The 24921-nt window shown below is 55.1% G+C and overlaps 1 protein-coding gene across 4 annotated transcripts; it reads left to right on the forward strand.

The window, feature by feature from the left end:
• The first annotated feature begins 3444 nt into the window (after positions 1-3444).
• INAVA (innate immunity activator) lies at positions 3445-24181 on the forward strand. Of its 4 annotated transcripts, XM_059146365.1 has the most exons (11): positions 6630-6858; positions 9339-9425; positions 9616-9764; positions 10513-10637; positions 11167-11283; positions 12024-12246; positions 17024-17077; positions 17933-18143; positions 18370-18543; positions 20393-21056; positions 22338-24181. In XM_059146365.1, the coding sequence occupies exons 3-11, from the start codon at positions 9710-9712 to the stop codon at positions 22428-22430; spliced, it is 1716 nt and encodes a 571-aa protein (XP_059002348.1). In that variant the 5' UTR covers positions 6630-6858; positions 9339-9425; positions 9616-9709; the 3' UTR covers positions 22431-24181. The 4 variants fall into 4 exon arrangements, with proteins under 4 accessions (XP_059002344.1, XP_059002345.1, XP_059002348.1 ...); XM_059146361.1 differs by lacking the exons at positions 6630-6858; positions 9339-9425 and adding an exon at positions 3445-3620; XM_059146362.1 differs by lacking the exons at positions 6630-6858; positions 9339-9425 and adding an exon at positions 3490-3620 and having other exon boundaries at positions 18373-18543.
• The last annotated feature ends 740 nt before the right edge of the window (positions 24182-24921 follow it).

The raw sequence follows: 24921 nt of genomic DNA on the forward strand, positions 1-24921 counted from the left end.
ATGAGCAACCCCCTCTCCTTCCATAGTCTGGGCTAGTCAGTTCCCTTTAAGGGCTCTGGTTTCTGCTTCCAGAACACCTGCTTCCCCAGCCCTGTCTTCTTTAGACCCTGCTCAAACCAGTCCCAGGCTCTGTGCTCAGAGCTGTGCGGCAGCAAATCAAGCTATGGCCCAAGGACCGCAGATACATTTTGTTTGACTGCTTTTAAATTTTTAATAAAAGAATCAAATGTGTACAAATTAGGAGATCTCACATTTCACACAAAATCTGGGTTTCCAGATTTTGTTTTAAAAATAGAAGCCCTTTTCTTATGACATTTGCAGTGACGGCTGCCCTGAGACAGAGCCTCAGTGTTGGAATTTGCCATAGTCTCCACCATGCCCTTCTGTGCCCCACTCCCCCAACATATGCCAAGGTCAGGTCCATAAATCAATTTGATTCTGTTCTGGGCCTCTGGGGTGGCAAAAACTGGTATTTTCTCAAGCAGGATCCTGAAGGTTTAGGGGAGCACCAGGGAACAGGATTAAGGGCTGGCAGCTGGCTGCTCTAGCCCTCTGGGGTCTCTTGTAGCCTGAGCTCCTGCTTCCTGGGTATGTGCAGTGCACAGTTATGTTGAGGCCAGAAACTTGGGCCTGAGCATCCCACCTCCCAGACCTGCTGAGGCCCCGCTACCACTTCTGGGCACTGTGTGAATTAGTGTTCAGGGTCCTGGCTGCCCAGGACACACACTATTTTCCTTCACATTCCCAGGTCATCACACCTCTTTTTTCTGGCTTCCAAAAGCCACATCTCTGCCCTTGAACCTCTCAGGACCCCTGGCATTGTCTCAGGAGCCTTGGGGCTAAGGCCTTCAGGAGGGTTCTGCTTTCCTCCCAGAGAAAAGGCAGCAGTGAATGGAAAGGGAGAAGGAATGCAAATCAATGCTTCAACAAACTGTGCCATTCCATGAGTAATATAATAATATAATAATGCTTACCTTCAAAGGCACATTACCCTCTATCCTTAACACTCCCAGAATTCCACGCCCCCCCGCCCCCGCAATGTCTTTTTCTCATCTTACATACCCTACCTGGGTGATTTCACCCACTCCCAGATCTCCAGCTCTCTAGTGTCTCCTAAGCCCCTCTCTCGAACCTGCCTTGTGGTTTAGAGCTCTGCCTCCTGCCAACACTACTAGGCTGCTGACTGGACATTACCTTCAATGTCCTCAGGTGAATACATCTTATGCTGAATCCTCAAGCTAGAAATCTGGGAAACCCTCGACTCTTCCCTCTTCCTACCTGCCATGTCTTTAGTCAGTCAGTTGTGAAGTCAAGCAAGATCTACCATCCTGTATGGCTGTTTCTAAATTCTCCCCAGTCCATTTGCTCATTGATCTAACAATGAGTCTGCCTAGGTTCTGGATTGACAGTTTTCAATATCGTGATGGATAATTTTACGTGTCACCTTGGCTAGGCCTGTGGTTTCCAGATATTTGGTCAAATATTACCCAGGATGTTTCTGTGAAGGTATTTTATTTATTTATTTATTTATTTATTTATTTATTTATTACTTTTAAGTAGTCTCTCCACCCAACATGGAGCTCAAACTCACAAGCCAAAAGTTGCACCTGGCACTCCTCTGTGAAGTGTTTTTTTTTTTTTTTTAAGGATTTTATTTATTTATTTGACAGTGAGAGAGATCACAAGTAGGCAGAGAGGCAGGCAGAGAGAGAAGAAGGGAAGCAGGCTCCCTGCTGAGCAGAGAGCCCGATGCGGGACTCGATCCCAGCACCCTGGGATCATGATCTGAGCCTAAGGCAGAGGCTTTAACCCACTGAGTCACCCAGGCGCCCTGTGAAGGTATTTTTAAAAGGGATTAATATTTAAGGGAACAGTGGACTCTGAGTAAAACAGATTATTCTCCATAATATGGGTGGACCTCATCCAATCAGATGAAGGCCTTAATAGGAAAAAGACTGACCTTCTCTGATGAAGAAGGAATTCTGTAAGCAGAGTGCCTTTGGACTTGAACTGCAGTCTTCTCTGGTCTTCAGCATGTCAGGCCACCCTGCAGATTTTGGACTTGTCAGCAATTCTAATAGCATTCCTTAAAATAAATCTCTTTTTCTCTGCATCTCTCTCTTTCTAATATATATGTATACACACATATATTTATACCTATTGATTATGATTTTCTGGAGAACCTTGACTAGTACAAGTAGCCTCTCTTTAACCTCAGGATAAAAATCTTAAGCCTTAGCTCGCCCACACAGCTCTTCAGTCAACTTAGTTCAGACAGTGCTTTTGTATTAATGGGAGAAAGTCGCCGTCTCTAGGGAGAACCCCCACAGTTTGGTGGGTGGAACACCAATGAGCCCTCCTTATTAGTATGGTGCACAACCTGGACAACCGCACAGAGCTACCCTTCTTCCTAATGAGCCTCTGCCTGCCACTTTAGGCTTGTCTTTCTTTGTTTTCATTTTTTTCCTTCTGCCTCATCCTACACCCTAAGTTCCCTGTAGCTCCTAGAACCTACTGTGCTTCTTTGCCATTATGCTTTTGTATATCCCGTCATTGCTGCCTCAAAATCCTCCTTATACCTCCCAAATTCCCCTGGCGCTGCCTTCTCTTGCTTTTGCGACCCTCCTTCTGGCCCAGCCTCTTCCCCTCTCCTCTCTGTCTCTGTCTCTCTCGACCCTGGGTTCTAGCCTTTACTTCATTTATACTATTGCTACTTGATTACTCTCTACTGGGGAATCATCCAGGGAAGAATTTGAACTGTGATCCACCGTGCTGAGCACTAGTAGGTGCTCAGTAAGATTCTTGGACAGACGAAAGCAGGGGAAGAGTGAATGAAGGATGGCTGAAGGGGCACGAGGCTAGCGGGAACAGTAGGAGGCGCTCACCGGGAGGGGGTTCCTCTCCTGGCCCGGCCGAGTGCGGCCAGCCGGCGCCCAGGAGGACTGGGCTGGGGCCGGAGGAGGGGGAGGCAATTCCCGCGGCGCCAGCGCGCGGTGGCTCCGCAGCCAGCGCGGTGCACGCGAGGGAGAAGGGGACCGGCGAGGAGGGGGAGGGGGCCTGCGAGGGAGGGGCGCGGCGCCCTCTTGCCGGCTTCTCTCATTCTTTCACCCCGGGGTCCCGGGGAATGGAAACGGCCCCCGGCCAGGCCGGAGCGCGCGGATGAAAGGCGGCCCTCGGCCGGAGAGCCGAGCCTCCTCCCGTCCGGGCGGCGGAAACTGGCAGCGCGGGGGGTGTCCCGCCACGCCCGCGTCCCAAAGCGGGAGAAGGGGGCAGTCTCGCCTCCTCGAACGGGGATCTCCCAAGAAAACTCATTCCTGCTGGCATCTTGCCACCCCGACAGGGGGCCCCGCCCCGACTCTTGGCTCGGAATCTCGAATCCCTTCTTGAGTCTTTCCCCTCTTTCCTATGGGCCTTGGTATGCCCCAGGGGACAGATGTCTTGGGATCTTTAACATTTGGGATGCTGCAAATGCCGAAGTTAAATGAAATACCTCCCGGGAGGGAAGGCCGGGGGGAGACTCGGGGAGAGAGGAGATGGCCTGGACAAGCAGGTCCTGAAGCTGCGAGGCAGGAACAGGGGGCGCGGGGACAGGCGGGCGGCGCCAGATCTCCATGGGACAGGTAAGGGGGAAAACTTAGGGGGAAGCAGCGCGGGTGAACTGAGGGGTTGGGGGGAGTTCAAGCTCCTAAACCCATGGTCTTCGGCCTTAACGGAGCTGGCCCTAAAAGGAATGGAGTAATTTACAAAAGGGGTGGGAATTTCAAGGTCCTCCCCAAAGTGCACATTTCCGACTCCTCAACCCTTCTTCGACCTTCCCCATGCCTGTGGATCCCCTGGCCAGGTTCCGGGAAGCCAGAAAACAGCCAAACAAAAGGAGCAAAGTCTGGGGCCGCCTGGATGCGGAGGGCGCGGTGGGGGAGGGGAGCAGGGTGGACGGACAAAGGGGCTTTTTAAGGAAAGCCTAGAGGTCTGATTTCAGGGCACATTCCAGGCTAGAATGGAGTTCTCCTGTCCTAGCCCACTCCACCATCGCCTGCTGGAGGAGAACACCTTTCCCAGTAGGAAGAGAGAAGAGTGCAGTAAGAAAACGGTTCAGGAGCCCTCTCCCACCCGCCTTCGCCTGGAGGGTCCCGGGCTCCTTGGCTTTTTTCTGCTCTGTTGACTCCGGCAGCTGACCATTGCTTTGTTAATTCATTAAGTAGGATTTTCGGAGCGTGAGATTCCGTGCTGGGCTGGGTGCTGGTGGTGATAGGAGGGTGGTTGGAGGAGGCCCTTGGCTTTGAACAACTTCCAATCTCATGTATTAGAAGAAACTTAAAGAAGGGACTTCAAAACAATGTTGGAGTGGATGGCTATAGAGTGTGGAAGTTTCCTGATTTGGGACTTGTCATTGGGAACTGAAAACCCGAAAGAGATGCAGTTTTTCGCCTTTCAACAATCAGATTCCAAGTCCTTTAACTCTGCTCAGGGAAACCACTTCCTCCACCGCCAAGTGGTGTGGATGCTCTGGGCTTTGGGGCAGGGCATTGATTAGTCAGTCCCCCAATCCCCGAGGCTGACGGGGAGGGAGGCAGTGAACCCCAAAATTCCCAGCCAGTTTCTGGGGTGCCCACCTCCCTTTCGGTATTTTGAGTTGACAGGCATGGCCGACGGTGAGATCCGACCTATTGAATCTGGTGGAGTTGGTTTGCTAGTCCCATCCCAAACCTCACGTTTTGCTGGGCAGGAAATGTTGCATGTGAATTTGAGGGAACAAGGGGGTTTTCGAGAGTTCCAGGGGATCAGCGCAGTGAGTGGATTATCTGTGTTTCTCTCCTCTGAGCTCAGAGATGGGAGGGTCCCTGATGGTGGGGTTCTTAACTGGGTCCTGGGCACCAAAGCATCTGTGGATAGAATTCAGAGGGTTTCTGAACTTAGATGGGAAAAAATTTTTTTTATTTCACACCAACCTTTAACAAAATTTAGCATTGCCTTCAATTACAAAGGCAAGAAACCACAGGCGGTACTTGTGACTTTGCCATTGATAGAATTCACAGATAGTTTTATACCCATTTCCTCTATGAAATTATCCACTGCTGGATCCTGTTTAATGTTAATAAAGAAGCATATATATTACCATGTTTTTCTGTTTTTAGAACTGTATTTCCATATAGTTGGTTCTCTTAGTGATTGTCTTAATTTCATTTTGTGAGTTAAAATACATGCTATCAGCTAGTTCTAGAAACTTCTATCACCCCCCCACCACCTGGAGCTGGGGGATGGGCAAGGTGGAGGAAGGGGACCAGTTACAATGAGTCAATCTCTCTCTGTTTGTCATTGAAAGAATGTGACAAGTCTATTGGGGGATGGGGAGGACTGGGGGAGGGAAGGGCTGTGGGTTCTTGGGGAGACCAGACTGAAAGCTGGCTCCACTTCACAGGAGGGGTTCCCCCACCCTTGGGGCCCCTCAGCCTCAGCCTGGAGAGAGGAAGGTGGTCAGCCCAGAGGACTCTGGGGCTAGCATTGTTTGGAAAGAAGGTGCGTATAGGAATGTGAGGGGGAGCAGGGTATGTGTGTAGGGACTCTGGGGACATCAGCAACAGAGCTCAGGCCCCCAGGAGCTGCTTGGTGGAGCAGACTTCCATCATCCTGGCCCTGAGGAATGGGGAGGGGGATGGGGTTTGGAGGTGAGGATGGAGGAGGGAATCAATCCAGAGAGAGGTACAGGTGCCTATACCCCAGGTTGAGGGGCACAGTGGGAGTATCAGAGAGGGAGAAAGGGAGGCGGTAGGATGACACGTCGAGGGGTGCAGTCCTTAACCCACAGTATGTCTCTGTGTGGTCCATGGTGAAGCAACAGGCCGCCTTAGCCCTTGCTTCTCTCCGTGAAATGGACTAAGTTGTGAACAGTTTTTGGTTTGCTTGAGGCTCAGTGGGGTGGGAGTCCTGGAGGCGTATTTTCTGTAGAGAACGGGTTGCATTTTGGTCTCTGGTCCCTTGATTAGATGCTGGGGTCCCAGTGGAGCAGGGGACAGGGCTGGGGTTCAGCTTAATAATGTTCAGGGACCCTGCTGAGGCATGGCTGTAAGTAACAAATAGGCCTTGATGATCCTGGGGGGCAATGTCTAGGATGGAAGGAGAGAACACCCTTGCTGTCTTTAGGATCCTAGCACCTTCCCATATGGACTCCATAGCTACTGCCTTGCCTGAAGCTTTTTAAAACCTGATTTGAGAGAGACGAAACTCGGGCCTTGGTTTCCTTTCCAGTGTACGGAAAGAGCAATGAGCTCTTCTTGTCACTTTGTCAGTTTCATGCTGGTATCCCCATGGACTGTGGACCTTCACCCTCCTTCTGGGGGTCTTGCAGGCCTTGATTTCTGGAAAGGGAAACTGAGGGTCAGGAGGGCAGTTGTGCCTCTAACAGCTCACCGTGTTGCATAGAGTCCCTTGAGGCCATGAAGACGTGACCCCTCTTGCCTTCTTCTGGGGTTCCTCTTTGGGGAGCCCCCCTTTCTCCCCACTCCCCGCCCCCGGAAGTGCAGAGGCCCAGGAGCTGCCCGCTGGCAACAGCCACCGCAGGATTAGTTCAGGGAAGGACTTGCTCACCTGCTCCTCCCCTCTGACTCAAGTCACAACAAGTAACCTGGTTCCCCTGGCCCGGCAGGCAGCCTAGGAGGAAAGGCAGGCAGGCCAGCAGGCGGGACCAGAGGGAGGGGCGGCCTTCGGCAGCGAGTGGAGCACTGGAGCCAGGTCAGAGAAAGAGGACAGGGAGGCCTGCCTGTGTCCTGGGACACCCTGAGACGGCATGCGACACCCCTCAGCCCCCTGACCTGGGAACAAGTGGTGCTTCCGGAATCCTGGACTAGACCCCAGAAGCAGGTGAGGGCGGAGCGGGGTGGAGCAGGTCTTCGGGGCTGAGGGGCAGACTGGCCCCGAGGGACGGGGGCGGTGGGGAGCCCCTGCGGTGGCCAGCACCAACACCCCCTTCCTCCTTGTTTCTTGGGCACAGGATGATGGGGGGGTGCTGGTGGGCCCAGATGAGGAGCCTCTTGTTCTGCTGTAGTTCCCAGACCTCAGCCTCTACGGGAGAAAGGGAGAGGCCCAGGAGCTGGCTTTGGGGGCACATCTGGGATGGGGGAGGGTCCTCAGGGGCTCAACCTGAGGGTTGCTGGTATTTCTCCGTCTTCGCCTCTTCTTTCCTTCGCCTTTTTCCGGGGACCTTGTTTGGTCAGGTGACCTGCTTCCTAGGACCCAGGACTGGGGTTTGCTGTCGGGGGTGCTGAAGGTCTGGAGGGCAGGGAGGGATTCCTGCCTCGGGAAGGGGTTCAGTGTGTTCCCTGAACTGCCTTTATGGGAAAGCAATGCCTGAAGCATCAGGCTCCAGAGACTTCTGTCCCGCTGGAGGAGGGGGGACCTGGGCAGGGTCCATACTGCGAGGAGGGCCATGTTGTCCGAGGGGTCCAGATTCAGAGCGGGGGGCTGACAGGGCCTTTCCTACAGACTATCTAAATCTTTGTGCCTATGAGGAAAGCAGGCCCAGCCAGGCCAGGCGACTCTCTCAGGACAGCATAGGCAGTGGCTGAACTTGAATCTCCCAACTTCAGGTCCTGTGCTCTTTGCTCTACTTGGAGCCGCGAGTTAGCCCCAAGTGCGCCCAGCGTCAGTCAGACTGGGGCCACTGTGAATGCCAGGGCCAGCCTCTTGACCCTGGCAGTGAACACTGGGGGAGGGGGATATGGCAGGAGGTGGGGGTCTCCTCTCACATCCGTCCCCCTGCCCCGGTGACCCTACTTTGCACGGCAACAGTCAAGGAGGGGAACCAGGCTGAGTTATCACAACTTCCCAAGGCAACGCCTTCATGGTTAATAATTAATTAGCAAGTGTGACTAATTAATGGCTTCACTCCCACATTACCTCCTTCCTCGTCCAAAGCAAAATTCCCTCACCGTCCCAGCTGTGAGGGCCTTGCTTTCTAGCTGTGGCCGGGCCTTGCCCCTGGCTGCTGGGGACGGGTAGAGGCTGCCTGTGGTGGGGTGGGGGCTGGGTCAGCCGCCTGCCCCTCAGGCCTGCTCTCATCTTCCGGAGGGATGGGTCGCGCATGGGTGGCTCCCTCACTGCATGTCTTGTTCTGGGTTTCCAGAACATGGGCCATTCTCTCTCTTTGGCATGTTTGCAAAGGCCCCACATAAACTTCTTTTTTAAATCCTACCATCTGTTCTCTAGACTTTCCTGAAGAATTGGAATTCCAAAGTGCAGGTACCTACTGTTTTCAGGGCTGTGTTTTTATTGCTGTTGCTCAACGGTCCTTCGATGGGCTGAGTGGTTGATGGAGGTCGATAAAAGAGCCCTATCCTTCCTGCTTTTCCAGTCTCGAGAAGCAGAGGTCCTCCTGGGTACCGGGCTGCCTGCAGCCCTCTCCCTCTCGCCTTGCTTTGCGCTCAGTTTTCCCAAGGCCTGCTTTCCTCTGCCCCGGACTGATGGTGGAGGGCGGAGCCCACCTCCTCCACCCCGTGGTCCTGTGCGGTAGGCCGGCAGGATAAGCTCCAGACAGAAACTCAGAAGGACTTTTGGACTGTTGCTCAATGGGCTGACTCAGTGAGGAGGTGGCTGGGCTCTCCTTCCAGACTGCCTGCCTGGGCTCCGCCCACCTCTCCCCTTCCCTGCTCTAGCCAACAGCTGCCAGAACCCTGGCCGGCAGGGACCCTGAGCAGGGGTGTGAACTCAGGGAGGAGAGAGGGGGCGAGCAGCAGGTGTTGTTTTGGCCACTGGAGCCCGGCTGGGCCGACGCATTCTGAGATTGTACCTGTGCCACCGAGTGTGCTCAAGCCCAGGGAGGCAGAGGAGTGGGTGATCTCGGCTCCTCCTTGACCTCCAGCAGCTTCCAATCTAGTCACAAATCCCACCCCACCCGTGACCCTGAGACACACACACACGCACACATACACACACTGGGCCTCCCTGGCTGTGGGGTATAGGGGGTCTTGGCCGACTCCTCCTTGAGGGGTCTCCTAGACAGAGTGGCTTGGGAATTACATCAGGGCTTCCGGGCAGCTCTCTGGCACCTGCCTTTGGATGAAGACCCTGGTCCAGAGGGTTGGGCAGCACGGGCTTTGAGGGCCCTGGAGCAGAGGCTTGGCCAAGTACCCAGTACTGTCTGTCACCCACTGGGCAGCGGGACAGGCCTCATGCCTCCTGGGTTCTCAGGCTGAGGATAGTCAGCCCCATGGGGACCGCTGTGCCCCAAGAAGACTTCTTCCCCCTTCTGCTTTCCTTTGCTCCTTGCTTCGTGTTCCCTCCCAGTTTTATTATCCCTTTCCTTTCCTGCTCTTTCTTGCTCTTTTCCTCATCCTTCTCCCCAGGCTCAGTGGTCCTTGTGGCCACTCAGAAGGAGGCAGCAGGAGGCTAGGATGGGTTCAGAGAGCACCCCCCCGAGAACAGTTTTGCTGGTGAGGCCCGCCGAGCTTTCTCTGCAGCACCCCCCGCGCCAAGGGCCTCCCGACCCCAGACTGTCCCAGAAACCCCGTCCTCACTTCCCCTCCCCCTGCCCTCAAATATCGGACCCTTACTTAAGGTCTGTGTAGAACCAAGGGGTTTTACCTACAGCCGGTTTTAGTTTATTTATTTATTTCTTCGAAGCTGGGGAACCTGCAGGCCGTCACCACATCCTGGCTCAGGTTGGGAACGGCGTCACCCCTCCCTACTCTGTGCCCCCTCCTCCCCGAAATCCATCATGGAGAGTAAGGATGAGGTCAGCGACACCGACAGCGGCATCATCCTGCAGTCGGGTGAGTGGTTTGGGGAATCCCGCCCTGTGGGCCCCCAGCCTGACTCTCCGAGGCCGCAAGCCCCCAGGGCTGGCCAGGCTGAGTGGCTGGAAGATGAGTGGAGAAGGTGGGAGGCTGGGAGAGGCCTCCGCTGGGGGCTAGATACCCAACGGGCTGCCGTTTTCCCGGATGGTCTGGCCTGGAGGTCTGATCCTATCTGGAACAGGTCTCTGCAGTTCTGGCCCTAGTGATTACTAAGAAGTAGAAACATCTTATCTGGCTACTGGAAAGGTCCTGTCTCTCCGGTCGGCCTGAGTCTGTCCTCCTGATAGAAGAGAAGAAAGAAGCACATATGTGAGAGAGAGGGAAAAAGAGAGAGGGAAAGAGAAGGAGGAAGTAGTAGAGGCAGAAGTAAATTGTAGGGGTGGAGGGTGGGAAGGGGAAGAACAGAGCTCAGGCCTGTAGCTCGCCCGTCACTGCAAATTGCCTTGGGGTTGGAGGCCAGCCCTTTCCCGTGAGCTGTCCTGTTGCCACCTGGAACTGCCAGGAGATGTGTTTGTGGTTATGACACAGGCTGCAGCAGCTGACCTGTCATCTGTGGGCAGGGATGAGGCTGTGTGTGTACACGAGTGTGTGTGTGTGTGTGTGTGTGTGTGTGTGTGTGTGTGTATGTACATGTGAGCACATCCCCCCCACCACCCCGGGGATAGTTAACAGGTGTCTGAGAGGGTCTCCCCCACCTGCTGAGCTGTGCCCTGCTGCCCCCTAGGCCCCGACAGCCCCGTCTCCCCTGTGAAGGAGCTGACGCACGCGGTGCGCAAGCAGCAGAGGGCCCTGGAGGCGCGGCTGGAGGCGCGGCTGGAGGAGCTGAAGAGACTCTGCCTTCGGGAGGCGGTGAGAGCCCCAGCCAGCCCCCCGCCCCCACCCCCAGCAAACCTGGGGTTAATCTGAGCCACAGTTTGGGATGCTGGGGCTGCTTGGGAGGAAATTCTGGAAATCAGAAGGGGGGGCGGTGAGGCCTCCATCCCGTGTGCAGCACTTGGCCTGGGCACCGGACGGCTGGTGGGGGAGAAGGAAAGAATCCAAGTGGGGCCCGCGGCACAGGGAGGGGAGGACAGAAGGGCTGGAGCGGGAGTGGACGGAGGTGCGCGTGCCTCCGCGCGACTGTAACCAGGGCCAGAGTCGATCTCTGAAGGAGGGGGGACCTGAAGTTTGAAGGAAAAGAGGACGGTAGGTAGGGGGTGCCCTGAAGAGGCCAGAGAGGGTTATGGGGTACTCCGGGTTATGGGGTAAGGCGAGACGTGGGCAGGGGCCTCCGGGGAAGGCAGGCACAGGCCATGCAGAGCTCGTGGGATTGGCGATTCCTGGTTGGCCAAGGGCTGCGTACGTGGAGAGGGGCCTGGCTGACTTTGTTTCCCCGCAGGAGCTGACGGGTATTTTGCCAGCAGAGTATCCCCTCAAACCAGGGGAGAAGGCCCCTAAGGTCCGCCGCAGGATCGGAGCAGCTTACAAACTGGATGAGCAGGCCTTGCACAGAGAGGTGAGGAGCCCGAGCGGGCCGTCTTGCCCCCACAAGTGTTGCTCACTGAACCAAGGCCACGCCACGTGGAGGGGTTAGCTCCTGAGGCAGAGCCGCTCAGCCAGGACCTGGCCATCTCCGTTTCACCCCAGCACACCCCGTCGGGGAGCTTGGCTCTGTGCTGATGAGGGACACCCACTAACCTACAGCCCAGGTGGTGTGGGAAGGGGTGCCGCCACAGGAGCTGGGAGAGCTGGGACCTCGTGAAGATGCTGGGTTTGGTCGCCAGTAGGCAGAAGATCAGTTAAGAGCTCAACCACCAGCCCAGAGAGGCAATGGCCTGTTTAAACAGGTTATTCTGGCCCCTAGGGATGTCCTCCTTCTCCGCACGGCAGGCAGGCAGGCGGCGGGGGTGGCTCGGGCCCTAGGATTCCTTCCCTGTGGTGTGAAAGGCAGCAAGTTTCTCCGGGCCTGCCTGACCAGCCCTTGGGGTCAGGAGGGAAAGTGTCCCACTTTGGTTCCCACGCTGCCTGGCTTAGGTTGCTCAGGGAGCAGGCTAGTGGGTGGGTCCCTCTGCCCACTTCTCAGGGCGACAAGTCTGCTCTCGGCCACCTCCCACTACCCCACCCTCCTCCCCGTGGCCTCAGCCGCAGCTCTCTGCGTCCCTGCTTCCTGGGCTTAGGGTCAGGATCCAGAGCCCAGGGGGTCAGGGCCGTTCTCTGGGTCCCTGAGTGAGCCCCCTGCCTCTCCCGCCTCCCCAGGACCCCCTGAGCAGCCTGGAGCGGGAGCTGGCCCTGCAGCTGCAGATCGCTGAGGCGGCCCGGCGCCTGTGCCGGGAGGAGAACCTCAGCAGGCAGGCCCGGCGGCAGCGCAAGCACGCCATGCTGCAGGAGGAGAAGAAGCTCAGGGAGCTGGAGCGCTGCCTGGGCGAGCAGCGGCGCGCCAGCGGGCCCCCTTCTACCGCTGCCCTGCCCCTGGGCCGAGGTGAGCCAGCCGCCCCCAGAGCCCCGGGCCACGTGTGAGCTGCATGCGATGGCAGGGGCCGGGACTCGGGCCATTGCATTTGCCTTTGTGCCCAGCACCGTGTCTCATGTTCCAGCTTGATTTTAGCTCGAAACCCGCTTCCTCAGTCCCCCACTACCCCACCCTGACCTGCTGCAGCCCCGACAGGCCGTGGCAAAGGGCTTCTCCATCCTGTGAGACCTTCTCCCCCGTCTCCTTAGAAAGCAGTCCACTCCTTCCTCATCCTTCTCAATGTCCTCTGCCCTCAAGAAGGCCTCCTGGGCAGAAAGGTGCTCCCCAGGCTGACTTCGAGCTTCATCCTAGGGTCCGCTCAGCAGCAGTGGGCAGAGCTGCCCTCCTGCCCTCCAGGCCCCGGGGCTGGTGTATATGGTTTGGGAAATGGGAGGCTTCCCTGAGCTTGGGCTCTGAGCTGAGAAACTGTCCCCTGGCCTGTGTCAGGCCGCTCAGGGGCCTACTGTTGCTACTCACAGCTGCTCCCTGAATTGTTTCAGGGGCTGGAGCTGCTCGTGGGATGTGTAGGTGGAAATCCAGCCCCTCAAATGCCACACCCAACCTTTGCTTAAGTATCTAGCACCACCTAGTCAGGAGAAGGCCTCCACTTCTGTTCTCCACTCTCACAGGGCCTCTGGTCTAGTCCTGAGCCCCGTGGCCTGGAGACTGGGGGCTGTGGGGGTACCTCAGAAGGTGTGCCTGCCCAGGGCCTGCCATTATTGGAGCCCCGTGCGTCTAACTCCGGCAAGTGGTTCTGAGCCCTTCGGTGTGGCTGTTGCTCTCCGCGAATCCAGCTTGTTAGGCCGAACTGCAGCCCTCCCTGCCGGTTCTCAGGGCGTCCTGCTTGTCCTGACCCCGGGCCTCTCGTGGGTAGCCCAGACCTCCGCAGCTCCAGGGGAGAGAACCAGGGTGGGGTGGGGAGCAGTGGCCCGGGGCAGAACTGGATGCCAACGCCTCGGTCTGGGCACGGGGAATTGTTTACTTCTCCACCATCAGGCTCCTACCCTGCTCCTTGGGTTGGCTTTTTGCTGAGGCTGTTCTCCTCTCCTGGTTGGGGACACTTGTATTTAGAGTCCCCCATGCCCGGTGGCCCATGCCTTGGACTTAGGGGATGCTCTCAGTCCAGGTCGTGGAGGTCTCCATTGCCACACATCTCCCTCTAATGTTGGGAGAAAGGATGGGACCCAGCACCTCCCAGGTCACCTCTAGTAGAAGCAGAGGAGGCAAGAGGGGCCTCCGGGGGACAGCTGGCCCAGGAAACACAGGAGACCGGTGCACCTGACACAGGCTCAGATGGCCAGACTCCTCTGGGTCACCTGGTTCTGGCCTGGCCTGGCTGTAAGGTAGCATTCCATGTCTCCAAGGCACAGATGGAAAAGAAGTTCTCCATCCTCCCTGTACTCCGACAGGGTCCGCCCACTTGACAGTACCTCCCACCCTCTGCCCCCTTGAAGGGAAGCTATGGACTCAGGCAGGAAGGTCCCTGAGGACTCACTTACTCCGTGTCCCTGTCCCAGTTTGTCTCAGCCCCGCCTGGGTCCCCCTCCAGCTGGTACTATCCTGCAGCCCCCTCTGCTCACAAGCCTGCAGGTGGTGGGGTGGCGGAGGTTGGGGGTGCTGTCCCTGTGCTGCTGCCATTGCTACCATGACGCTCCTTGTGGGGGGCACGAAGGGGGTCAGGACTTGCCTTGGGGCTTTGGTTAACCCACCGTGGGAGGCAGGACGTTCTGAAGCCTTCTCCGGGCCCTCAGCTCAGGTGAAGACGGAGCTGTAGAGAGGAAACGGGGTGAAGCTGGCTGCCTTTCAGCCTCCAGACCAGAGAAAGACCCTGCATTCTCTACCTTCAAACCCTGCCTTGACCGTGGGCATGAGGTCCTGGGCGCTAATGTCGTCCCTTGGGAGCCCAGGAGGCGGTGGCTAGAGCAAGTAATTCCTGCTCTATGGCTCCCCTGCCCAGCCCTGCTTTCCCTGGAAGGAGGAAGTAGAAAAGGATTAATAATTAGTTAGTAGCTGAAAGGTGTTTGAAATTAAAAAGAAAAAGCAAACAAACAACAACAACCAAAAAAAAAAAAAAAAAGAAAGAAAGGGAAGAAAAAGCCCACCTGCTCCCTTGGTTTCTGCTCAAGGCTCATTCAGTTTAGGATAATTACTAATTATGCCAGGTGGGAGTAATTAGCTAGTACCCTGCAGGTGGCGGGGAGCAGTCAGATGTTAAGCTAATTTACCACGGTGAACTGGAGGAGAAATTCCCTAGGACCCAACCTCCGGTTGCAGTAGGTGCTCTGAATGTGTTTGTTGACTGACAACTCCTGCCTTCAGCCAAGCTGCCTCCTAGAATTTCCATAATGGAAATTATGGTGGGAATGTTCTATGGTGGGAATGTTCTATGGTGGTGAATGAATTATGGTGGGAATGTTCTATACCTGTGCTGTCCAATATGGTAGCCACTCGAGGAGCTCCTGAGCATTTGAAATGTGCCCCATGTGACTGAGGACCTGAATTTTTAATTTTATTTCATTTTAATTAACACAGCCCCATGCAGCTAGGGGCAACCCGTGAAACAGTGCAACCTTTGAGAAGGCTCATGTTGTGGGTATGATCTCCATAGTTACTGCCCACCTGGGGAGTCCTGCGGGCCACTGCTGGACCGAGGGCAGGGCAAGGTTGATCCAGGGCTGGGTTGGGGCAGCATGGCCAAGACAGGGAGCAGCCTTCAGCAATGGCTTGTGTTTGCAGATAGATGTGACCTACCTGTTCCTTACCTCTACAAATGGGTCCTCAGATGACCCTTGTGCACTTTTTTTTGGCCAGTCCACTTTTTTGGCAGTGCACTTTTTTTGGGCCAGTGAATCTGGCCAATGATCTGCTTGTTTTTATGAAGATTAGGGATGATGAGACCCGATATCTTTCTTCCCAGACCATATAGTCAAACCAAAACATACAACTAACCCCAGGGACAGCGGGGGGCTATGATAGTTAACAGTCCCCCAATTTCTTCAACTTAGCATCCGTGAAAAATAAAACTCTTTATTCTCCAGGGTTTTGGAAAAGATCAGAGGCAGAGAACCAGAATTCAGTGAAAGGGTGTCTCCTCATTTGATCCCCAAAGCAAAGGCCAGTGTGAGCCAAGCGCACCTTGGGATAGCTGACTGCTTGGGAGTTGGCCCAGCTCCTTGGGCAGTATGCCCTACAGGGTTTAAGAATGACTCTTGGTAGAGTTTTTATTTCATTTAAATTGTGGAGCAAAGGTTGACAAACTTCTGTACAGGCTCAGAGAGTAAATATTTTATGGGCTTCATGGGCTATAAAGTCTCTGTCACAACCACTCAACTCTGCCACTGTGGCTCAAAAGCAGCCAGACATTACATAAGCAAAGCTGTAGCTGTGTTTCAATAAAACTTTATTTAACTGGATTTGGCTCAAGGACCCCCAGCTTGCCAATCCCTGTTATAAAGGATTTCAAGATAGCTGGAATTGTTTACTTTTCTTAGAACTTTCTGGAGAATGACTTACACATTAGATGACAGCTAACAGGAGAGCAAATAAATGGTCATGGTGACGAGCCAGAGTCTGGTCAGACTGTCTGGGTATGAATTCTGACTCAGTCACCTTTTGGTGGATTCACCTAAGCCACGTTCCTCAATTCCTCCAAGCCTTGTTTTTTTTTTTAGCTGTTATATGATGATAATAGTATTTACCCTACATGGTGGTTTTGATGATCACATGAGTTAATATATATGAAGTACTTAGAAAAGTACTGGCACAACAGAAATTTTAGCTATTGTTTTTATTTTTATTTTTTTGAAGATTTTTATTTATTTATTTGACTGACAGAGATCACAAGTAGGCAGAGAGGCAGAGAGCCACTGTCAGAGAGAGAGGAAGGGAAGCAGGCTCCCTGCTGAGCAGAGAGCCCGATGTGGGGCTCGATCCCAGGACCCTGGGATCATGACCCGAGCCGAAGGCAGAGGCTTTAACGCACTGAGCCACCCAGGCACGCACAGAAATTTTAGCTATTGTTAATGTTCCCTCATCATTGTTATCATAGTTGAAAATACTTTGTGAATTCCATCCAGGTCATTTTAGGAGTATTCGCAAGGTCCGAAGTTTCAGTTTGTCCAAGGGCAATGGCAAATAGACGTTCCCTCAGATTTCTTGGATCACGCTGCTGCCATACCATGCAGAAATGTCACACTCCCATTTCCTTCAGGTGACCCACCATATCACCAACTGAAGAGCCTTCCGTATCTGGCCAGGCCAACCCCACAGCTCAGATTCCCACTTTGCACTGCTCTCCGTGCTGGTAATGCAGGATTTCTCAGATTTGGGGTCCTTGAGTTGTATTTATGATCTCAGAACACTGGAAGAGTTAGGGAAATACTTTTCATCCTGAGGGCCTTCCAAAATGATCCTTTGCCTTTCCCTTCCACTGTCAGAAAACCCAGAGGAAGCTCTGGCTTTTTTGACAGATGGGGAACCTGAGGCCCAGAGCATTGAAATTGCTTATTCAAGGTTGCATAGTAATGGCAGAGCCAGGGTTAAAATCAGGTTTCCTGTCCTCTTGCTCCTAACTTCTGATTCTTTTCTACTTCCAAGTAATATATTCATATCTAATATAGTACTTAGTACGCAGTTGGTATTTCCTGATAAGGGATGTTATCAGGAAGGGGTGGGGTCAATACTGCCTGTTAATCCAGATCTATGGGTTGATTTCCTCACCTCCTTCTCTCCCGTTTGACTTTCCCAGAGCTCAGTGCCTCAGATGACAGTTCTCTATCAGATGGGCTGCTCCTGGAGGAAGGTGAGAGGGGTAGTTTAGGGATTGTTGTTAGGGCTGGGCTCCTACTGGAAGATGGGGACGGGGGTGGAGGGGGGGGCTTTGGCAGAGTTCACTAGTAAGGCCTTCAAGTGGGGAGTGGACATTTAGTGACCCAGTGAAGGTGGGGTTGCCAGGCTGGGCTCAGGGTCTGTGCTCTTGCTTGATGCACATTTCTGTGTCACCCTGCCCATGTTTATTTGAGGGTGGGAATGTGTCGACTTTTTCCCATTCTAGAAGTTCAATCAGTTTGACAGGAAAGGAAAAAGCGAATTCTAGCAGAGCCTATAGAGTGTGGGGGGTGTCCCTGCCTTTGCCCTGGGACATTAATTCAATATGCACCTGTCAGACCCTAAGAGCCATCTGGCCATAATCATTGTCCCTTTTGAACAGAGGGTAGCACTTGGGATGGAAACAACAGTCAATAGATTAAAAACCCTGTTTATAAACCCTAAGGATGCTGGAGGTCAAGGTGGACCAAGAGGGTAGCATAGCCCTGCCTAGGGGAGTGCCCAGGTCGATAAGAGAATAGCACAGCATGAACAAGAAAAATCAGTACGCAGAAAGTTAGCTGCAGACAGGGTAGTGGGAGCAAAGGTTAGAAGGTGGAATACTGTGAGTTAAGCAGAGTCAATCCAGGGAGACTTCTTGAAGGAGGCAGGTGTAAAACAGCTGTGAGAGAGGCAGTCCCAAAAGAGAAGAAAACATCTTCGAGCATCTGGGCCTGGAGCCACAGCCTGGAGTAGTCAGACAAGCAGCCTCGGGAGGGAGAGCAAAGCACAGGCCAATTTGGGCCTATTTGTCAGGCACTGACTTCACCAGGTTCTTCTACCCCTGCAGAGGAGTCCCAGGTGCCAAAAGCTCCCCCGGAGTCCCCAGCTCCACCTTCCCGGCCTCTCCCACCCCAGAGCCTCGAGGGCTTGGATCCCGCGGAGCCTGAGACTGGGGGCCTGGAGCGGGCCCCAATCCAGAACAGCCCCTGGAAGGAGACTAGCCTGGACCACCCCTATGAGAAGCCCAGAAAATCTTCTGAACCCAACAGCGAGTCCAGGTCAGGATGGGGAGGAAAGAGGGTGGGGAGTAGGTGGGAGCTGTGCTTGGCTGGAGGAGGGATGCAACAGGGGAAGGTCTGGGAGACTGCCCCTCTCCTTAACTGTGTGATGGTGGGAGGCATGAGTTTTGGGGATCCCCTTCCACTGTGCCCTCCTTCCTCTGCACAACTCGAGCCCCACAACGGAGGCATTCTTGCCACTGACCTGTCTCTCATCCTTTTTCAGCAGCCCAGCCACCACACCCCAGGATGGGCCCAGCACCTCCAGCCTCTGGCTGCTGGAGCCTGCCTCCTACCATGTGGTTCCCATCCGCAGCCTTCCTGGCCAGCGGCAGGGCCGCACCAGTGCCCCAGCCACCCCCGAGATCCAAGGCAGGAGGGGCCAGTCTCAGTCTCTGAGGTAAGAGGTCACCCCAGAGGTGCAGGGGGAGGGGGACCCACTCTTGAGAGCTTACATTTGGGTGTTGGTGGCTTCTAGGATGTAGGTAGGACTGTGGATGGCACCTGCCTCGTGCTGTGGCTTCTCCCTAGGATCCCTCCTTGGGGAACCTCTCAATAGAGGCCATGCCACGCACAATCAGCGCGTCATTCGTGAAGCAGGCTGTTTTCTGCACAACGCAATTCATGTTTCGTCACCTTAGCCAGATTCTCTTATGGCAAGAGAATATGGAACTTGGTAGACACTTTTGCAATTGTTTAAGATTGTTTTATTATTGGTGGCTGGCAGTGGATGATTCACTTTCTGAACTGATGTGCAGTCAATTCTCATTATTTGCGGTAGTTTTGCGTCCCATGACATCACAGCAAACACTGAATAATACTGAACCATTGCTCCTTGAGCAGATAGTGCGGTAGGCTTCTGAGAGCTTCTGGTCACAACATTGTTGTCAACTGATCAGTACATAACCTTGTTTCATGTGTGCTTCTGTTTAAAGACACCTTATTTAAAATATATTATTGACCCATTAACCTTGAATTCCTGGCCAATAGCACTCTAGGTCATGCCCAAATAAAGCTCAAGTAATACTTAATATTCTGCAAGAAGATATATCTAGAGCCTTCCCGCACTTGGAGCCATTTTAAACAGTAAAGTCGCCAAGAAAGAGCACAAAAATATGAAACACATTGCACTAACTAGACTGTGGAGAGAATACTCGTTTATAGTATGAAAGCCACAACAAGAGCTCAGAGCATTGCCTTGTTCCGCCTCAGCGGAGAATGTGCCTAGTGGGCATCCCCAAATTTTCACCATTCTCTGCACGTCCACACATGACCACAAGTGTTGTGAGTGTCGATTGGAGGTTACAAATACATTTTTGCTGGGGGAGATTTTTGCAAAGACTGAATCTGCAAATAATGATAATCAGTCGGATGTTATTTTCCAAGTGTTTTACAGAGCTAGGACAGGCAGCACACGAATGCCCTGGGCATGACTTCTGGGTTCTTCTGTGGGTTGAAATGTGCTTGTCAGGCATTGCTAGGTGGGGTGAGGCTTGGGACAACTGCTCTCAAGTCAAGCAATGAATTTTATATTTTACATACTTCCTGGTCTAGTTTACAAACGGTGCCTTTGTGCAGAGGGGTGAGAGGCACCCCCTGTAGGCAGACACAGCCCCACTGTAGTGCCTATTAACAGTGAGACCTGCATTTCAGCCCCTATAGGTCCTGGGCTGCCGCCCTAGGAAGGAGCACGGTGACGGCGGCTACTCTATATTAGCTTGGTAGCCCGGCCATATGGGTGTTTTAAATAAGAGAATTTTACTGTCTCACAGTTCTGGAGGCGGGAAGACCAAGATCAGGCTAGGGTTGATTTCTTCTAAGGCTTCTCTCCTTGGCTTGTGGATGGCGGGCCATCTGCTTCCTTCCCATGGTCTGTGCCCCACACAGCTTTACAGGTCCAGCTTAGAAACCTGGCCATGTCACCCTGCATGTTTCTGTGGGTGTCATGCAGCTGGACACAGGGTCCCTAACGTGGGAGAAAATAGGAGACATCGCTGGGGCATCTTGTCACAAACAGCGCAAGTGTGAAGGCAGCAGGCGCATGAGGGCAGGAAGGGGGGGATCTGGGTGTTTATTTGGGGGAGCTTTGACCCAAGACCCCAGCCTGTGAGCCATGCCTCCTGTGAGGAAGGCCTCCGCCTTGCCGTTTTATCTTCACCGCCCCTAACCCCACCGCCCCTCAAGGCCCGCGGGAAGAGCCTGGGCCTCCCAGACGCCCAGACTCAGTGCATCTCCCCTTCCTCCCCCAGAACGGATTCCTTCCGGGCGGGCCCCGAGGGCCGAGGTCGCAGCGCCTTCCCCCGCCGCCGCCCCACTTACTACACCGTGACGGTGCCCGAATCCTGCTTTCCCCCGACCAAGCCCCCGCTGCCCCACCCCGCCTACCACTCCTGCTCGGAGGACAGCGGCTCCGACGTCTCCAGCATCTCGCACCCCACGTCGCCCGGCAGCAGCAGCCCCGACATCTCCTTCCTGCGGCCGCTGTCCCCGCCCCAGCCGCCTTGCCACCGCGGGGCCTGGGGCCCGGCCGGCGCGCTCTACCCGAAGCTGCTGCTGCCCCCCGGGCATTTGGCGCCCGGGCGCTACGTGCTGGTGGCCGAGAGCGCCCTGCCGCCGCCCGCCGAGTGGGAGCTGGGCCGCGCCGCCTTAGGCCCCGCCTACGAGGAGGACCTGCGCTGGCAGCGCCTGGTGGCCCCCCACGGCCGCGTGCTGCGGACCCCCTCGCTCAAGGACAGCCCCGCGGGCCGCGCGCTCAGCAAGGCGGCCGTCTCCGAGGAGCTCAAGTCGTGGCACGAACGCGCGCGCCTCCGGAGCAGCCGCCCGCACTCGCTGGATCGCCAGGGGGCCTTCCGTGTCCGGAGCCTGCCCCCCGGGAGAGAGGGCTTTGGGCGAGCCCCGGGTCCCCGGACACAGGTACGACGGCTCCGGGCTTCCGGGGAGGGGGCCTGCCGCCGGGGGAAGGGCTGGACTCTAGCGGGTCCAGAGCGGAGAGGCGGCCTGCCTGCAGCGCCACCCCCAGCCAGGAAGGACAGACCACTAAAACGTTTCCCCCTGGCTTTGCAAGGCACTCGGACCTCTCCTTGGGGCATCTCCTAATTTTACCTCTGGCTCCAAAACACATACCCACCTGCGCTGGTGGAGGTGATCCTGGAAGAGAGCAGAGACGTTTTTCCTTAATAGCTATTCATAGATGGTCCGCAAAGCAGATAAGCCTCTGTTCATAATTGGAAGTCCAAGCCGAATTAACCCCCAAATCTCCTGACCTGAAGGCTCAGGACAAAGGGGGTCTGAAAACGTGTTCGCAGAAGCCAGGACCTGTGATTGCCTGTGTGTCACCTTCCTCTGACAGCCCTCTACACCTGGAGGCTGAGAAGCAGGGTGGCTGAAGGTTAAGGGCACAGACTCTGAAGTTAAGCTTGGGGAGTGGGAGTAATAAGGATTGGCCAGGCGTCTGTCTCAGAGGGCCAGGACCTTCACATGAGTTACTGTGTGTAAAATGATCAGAATCGTGTATAGTTAGTACTAGTCAGTGGTTCTCTTATCGGCCAGGGGCCAGACTGGTAAGATAGAGCACTCTGACATGACGTAAGGGTGTCCACTGTGGATTCAGTGGCCCTGACCTTCATTCCGGAAGTGGGGGTAACACAGGAGTCCTGTCTTCTTTCTCTCTGGTATGGAGGGCTCTGCAGGGGGTGTGCTCCAGAAGTTTCCAACAGGCTGCTCCTTTGAGACCCACGATTCCTAGCAGGCCCAGCTGCACGTCCCTCCCCAACCCACCCCCAGTTCTCTGGGCTGCAGCTGGCATCCTGGCCGGGCAGCAGTCTGGCCCCGGTCCCGGGCCGCACCCTCCAGCTGACGGGCTTTTGCTTTTCCCTTCCTGCCAGCTTGAACCTGCCCTTAGCCCAGGCCCAGCCCAGCCCAACCTGCCCAACAGGGAGGGTGACAAGAAGTGAGCCCAGGAAAGGCAGGGAGTAGGAGGTCAAGGTGCCTGTCACACCCCTGGAGTGGAAAATAGATAAAGGGTGATCAGTGGGGGACATTGAACCTCCTGGGGTGGGGCAGGGGCTGAGAGGCTGGGCCTGTGTTGCTGCCGGTCAGCGTCCATAGGGACGGGGGTGGCGTGCCCGCGTTTGCTTTCTGGACATTTCTACCTGGTTTGCTCACAGATCTCTCCTTTCTTCCTGACCCTGGCAGGTGGCCACAGTGTATGTGCCCCGGAGATCACCCGAAGGGGCCCCCGTGCAAGTCTTTGTGCCTGAGAATGGCGAGATCGTCAGCCAGGTGTAACCAAGGCCTGGTGTTACCGTGTGCCCCCCACACCCCGGCCCGGCTACTGGAAAAGACTTGTCCACAACAGGACTGGAGCCGAGCCCTTCCCCCCTTGAGTGCCTTCTTTAGCTCCTTGACCCCCATCGCAGGTCGATGAGCCGGGGCTGAGCCTTTTTTTTTTTTTCCAGAAACCCTGACTTTAGGATTTATATTTGTGATATGTGCTCAAAATCCCTATAATATGATGACGCATTATTCCCCAGAGCTTGGTCTACTGGACTTGAGGCCTTGCCTGTCTGACTGACGGCTTCTGTCTCCTTCTGCAAGCGGCAGGGGATGCATGAGGCCGAGGTCACGTTGGGATTCCTCACAGACTCGGGATTCCTCACAGACTCGGCCCTTGGGCTCCAAGAACATCCCCAGGGACCAGCTCCTGACCCTGGGACTGCAGCTAGAGGCATACTAGTGTGCCTCCCCCACCCCACAATTTCCTAGCTCTGTGGGTACTGTAGGGGTGTGGGAGCAGGGGGAGAATCGTCTTCCCCCTTTATAATGTGCTCTGTGATGCACACACGAAGTGGTAGGTTCAAGATTCTATGTCCTGGTGGAGTATTGTCTTCCTGGATGGACCCTGTCTTTTCCTCACCCTGTAACCCCCAAACCCGCCCCAGTCATTTACCATGTGCTGTCTGTGCCCTCTGGGCTCCCACATCGACTCAGACCTCTGAGCCTTGAATTTGAGGCTTTGCCAGATTATAGCATTCGGAGGCCCAGGCTGGGGGCTGGCCTGTGGTGTTTGGCGGGGGGCAGCTCATGCTCTGACCAGCTTCTCTGGGCGTCGTGAAGACTGGCAACCCCACCCTTCCTTCTGTCACCTTTTCATTGTAGTCTTAAAAAGCAGTGCCTTACCAGGTGTTTTTGGAAAGGCCCCATGTCTGTGGTGTGTTCTTGTAGGCAGGGGTGGGGGTCCCTGCCCTGCCGCTCTCCAGCCAGCTGTGCTTCTGCTCTGAGACTGGGTTTCCTTGAAAGACGGCAAGTCCTTATTTTTACGGATATGGGATTACTCCCTCTCAAGAGCATTCATTAATTGTCCCGTGTGCTAAGACCTGAGCAGGCCTGGAAACGGCCTGTGCTAAGACCATCCCGTAGTCCCTGGGTCCTCATCCTTGGGCCTCTTTGCTCTCAGAGCTAAGTTCAGATTCTGTCCATGCAGAACCCTTTCCCCTCTGAGTGCCCTGGACTAGGACAGAAACTACAAATACAGCTTAAACCTCCAAGAACTTTGGTGCCTGACCCCAAAGAAATCCAGTTCTCCCCCTCCTGGACAGAAGGCGGTGTGGCCAGCTGTGCAAGGTTGCCAAGGGAGGAGCTTAGGTGGCCCGTCAGGAATCTGGGGGAGGGGAGGAGAGCCTGGGGATAAGCACCTGCATACCTGTCACTACACTCTGACCACATCCTGCAACTCCCCCACTTTTTGGATGGACACTGGCCCCATGACATTTGAATCTCCTACTTTGGATTCTTGTTCTCTTGTTTTGTCTCGAAGCCCCTTTCACTAATGTACAGTTATTTCCCCTCCCCGTGTCCTTCTGGGAGCCCAGAGCTCCCTAGGCTGAGCCAGGAGACATCCGAGCGCCCCCACACACATGAGTGTCCCTTATGTTAACTTATTGGTCCTGTATGATGCCTGGTACTTGGCTGCGGAGCTGAAACTGTGTGGGTTTTAGTGCCAAATATGTCAATAAAGTCTGTTCTTTGTGATTGGTTGAGCTGATGATGAACAGTTCTTTTGTGCCAGGTTGTCTGAGCAGAGGATTTGCCCCAGATGCCTGCCTGGGGAGGCTGGTCTCCAGCCGGTCTGGCCAGGTGAGACGGCTGCAGTGGTAGAGGGAGGCTCTCCGGTTCTTTGCCTCCCTCACAGGACGGAATGGGGAACAATCCCGGCCAAAGCTCCCTAGGTCTCCAGGGCTTGAGGAGATGGGCTCTGGGAGTCGCTTTCTCAAGGGCAGGGGACTTTGTGGCAGCTTCAGGAGGTCTGAAGTCTTCCCCTGAGCCAGGCTGGGCCGTGGTTAGTGATGCGTGTGACTAGGAGTGTTCTGCTCCCTAGGTCTCCAGGGCTTGAGGAGATGGGCTCTGGGAGTCGCTTTCTCAAGGGCAGGGGACTTTGTGGCAGCTTCAGGAGGTCTGAAGTCTTCCCCTGAGCCAGGCTGGGCCGTGGTTAGTGATGCGTGTGACTAGGAGTGTTCTGCTCCCTGAAGCTGTGTTCTTGGCTGCCCAGAGTGGAGGTTCCCACAAGAAGCAGCCCCTTCTCCAAAGCTGGACAACGGGGGAGTTTCCCTGGGGTTGGGAGGAGGGGGCATTCTCCACAAGGTCTCCTCCGCCCTATGGGGGCAGGATCGCCCTCAGCCCCTTGTTCTACACAGGACCATGGGGTGGCGCAGGGGCGGAAAGTTCCAGTTTGGACCACCTCCTGGCCTGGCCTGCAGGGGCCGCTACAGGACCCGGGAGT

The sequence above is a fragment of the Mustela lutreola genome, chromosome 14, assembly GCF_030435805.1.
Source record: "Mustela lutreola isolate mMusLut2 chromosome 14, mMusLut2.pri, whole genome shotgun sequence".
Lineage (NCBI taxonomy): Eukaryota > Metazoa > Chordata > Mammalia > Carnivora > Mustelidae > Mustela > Mustela lutreola.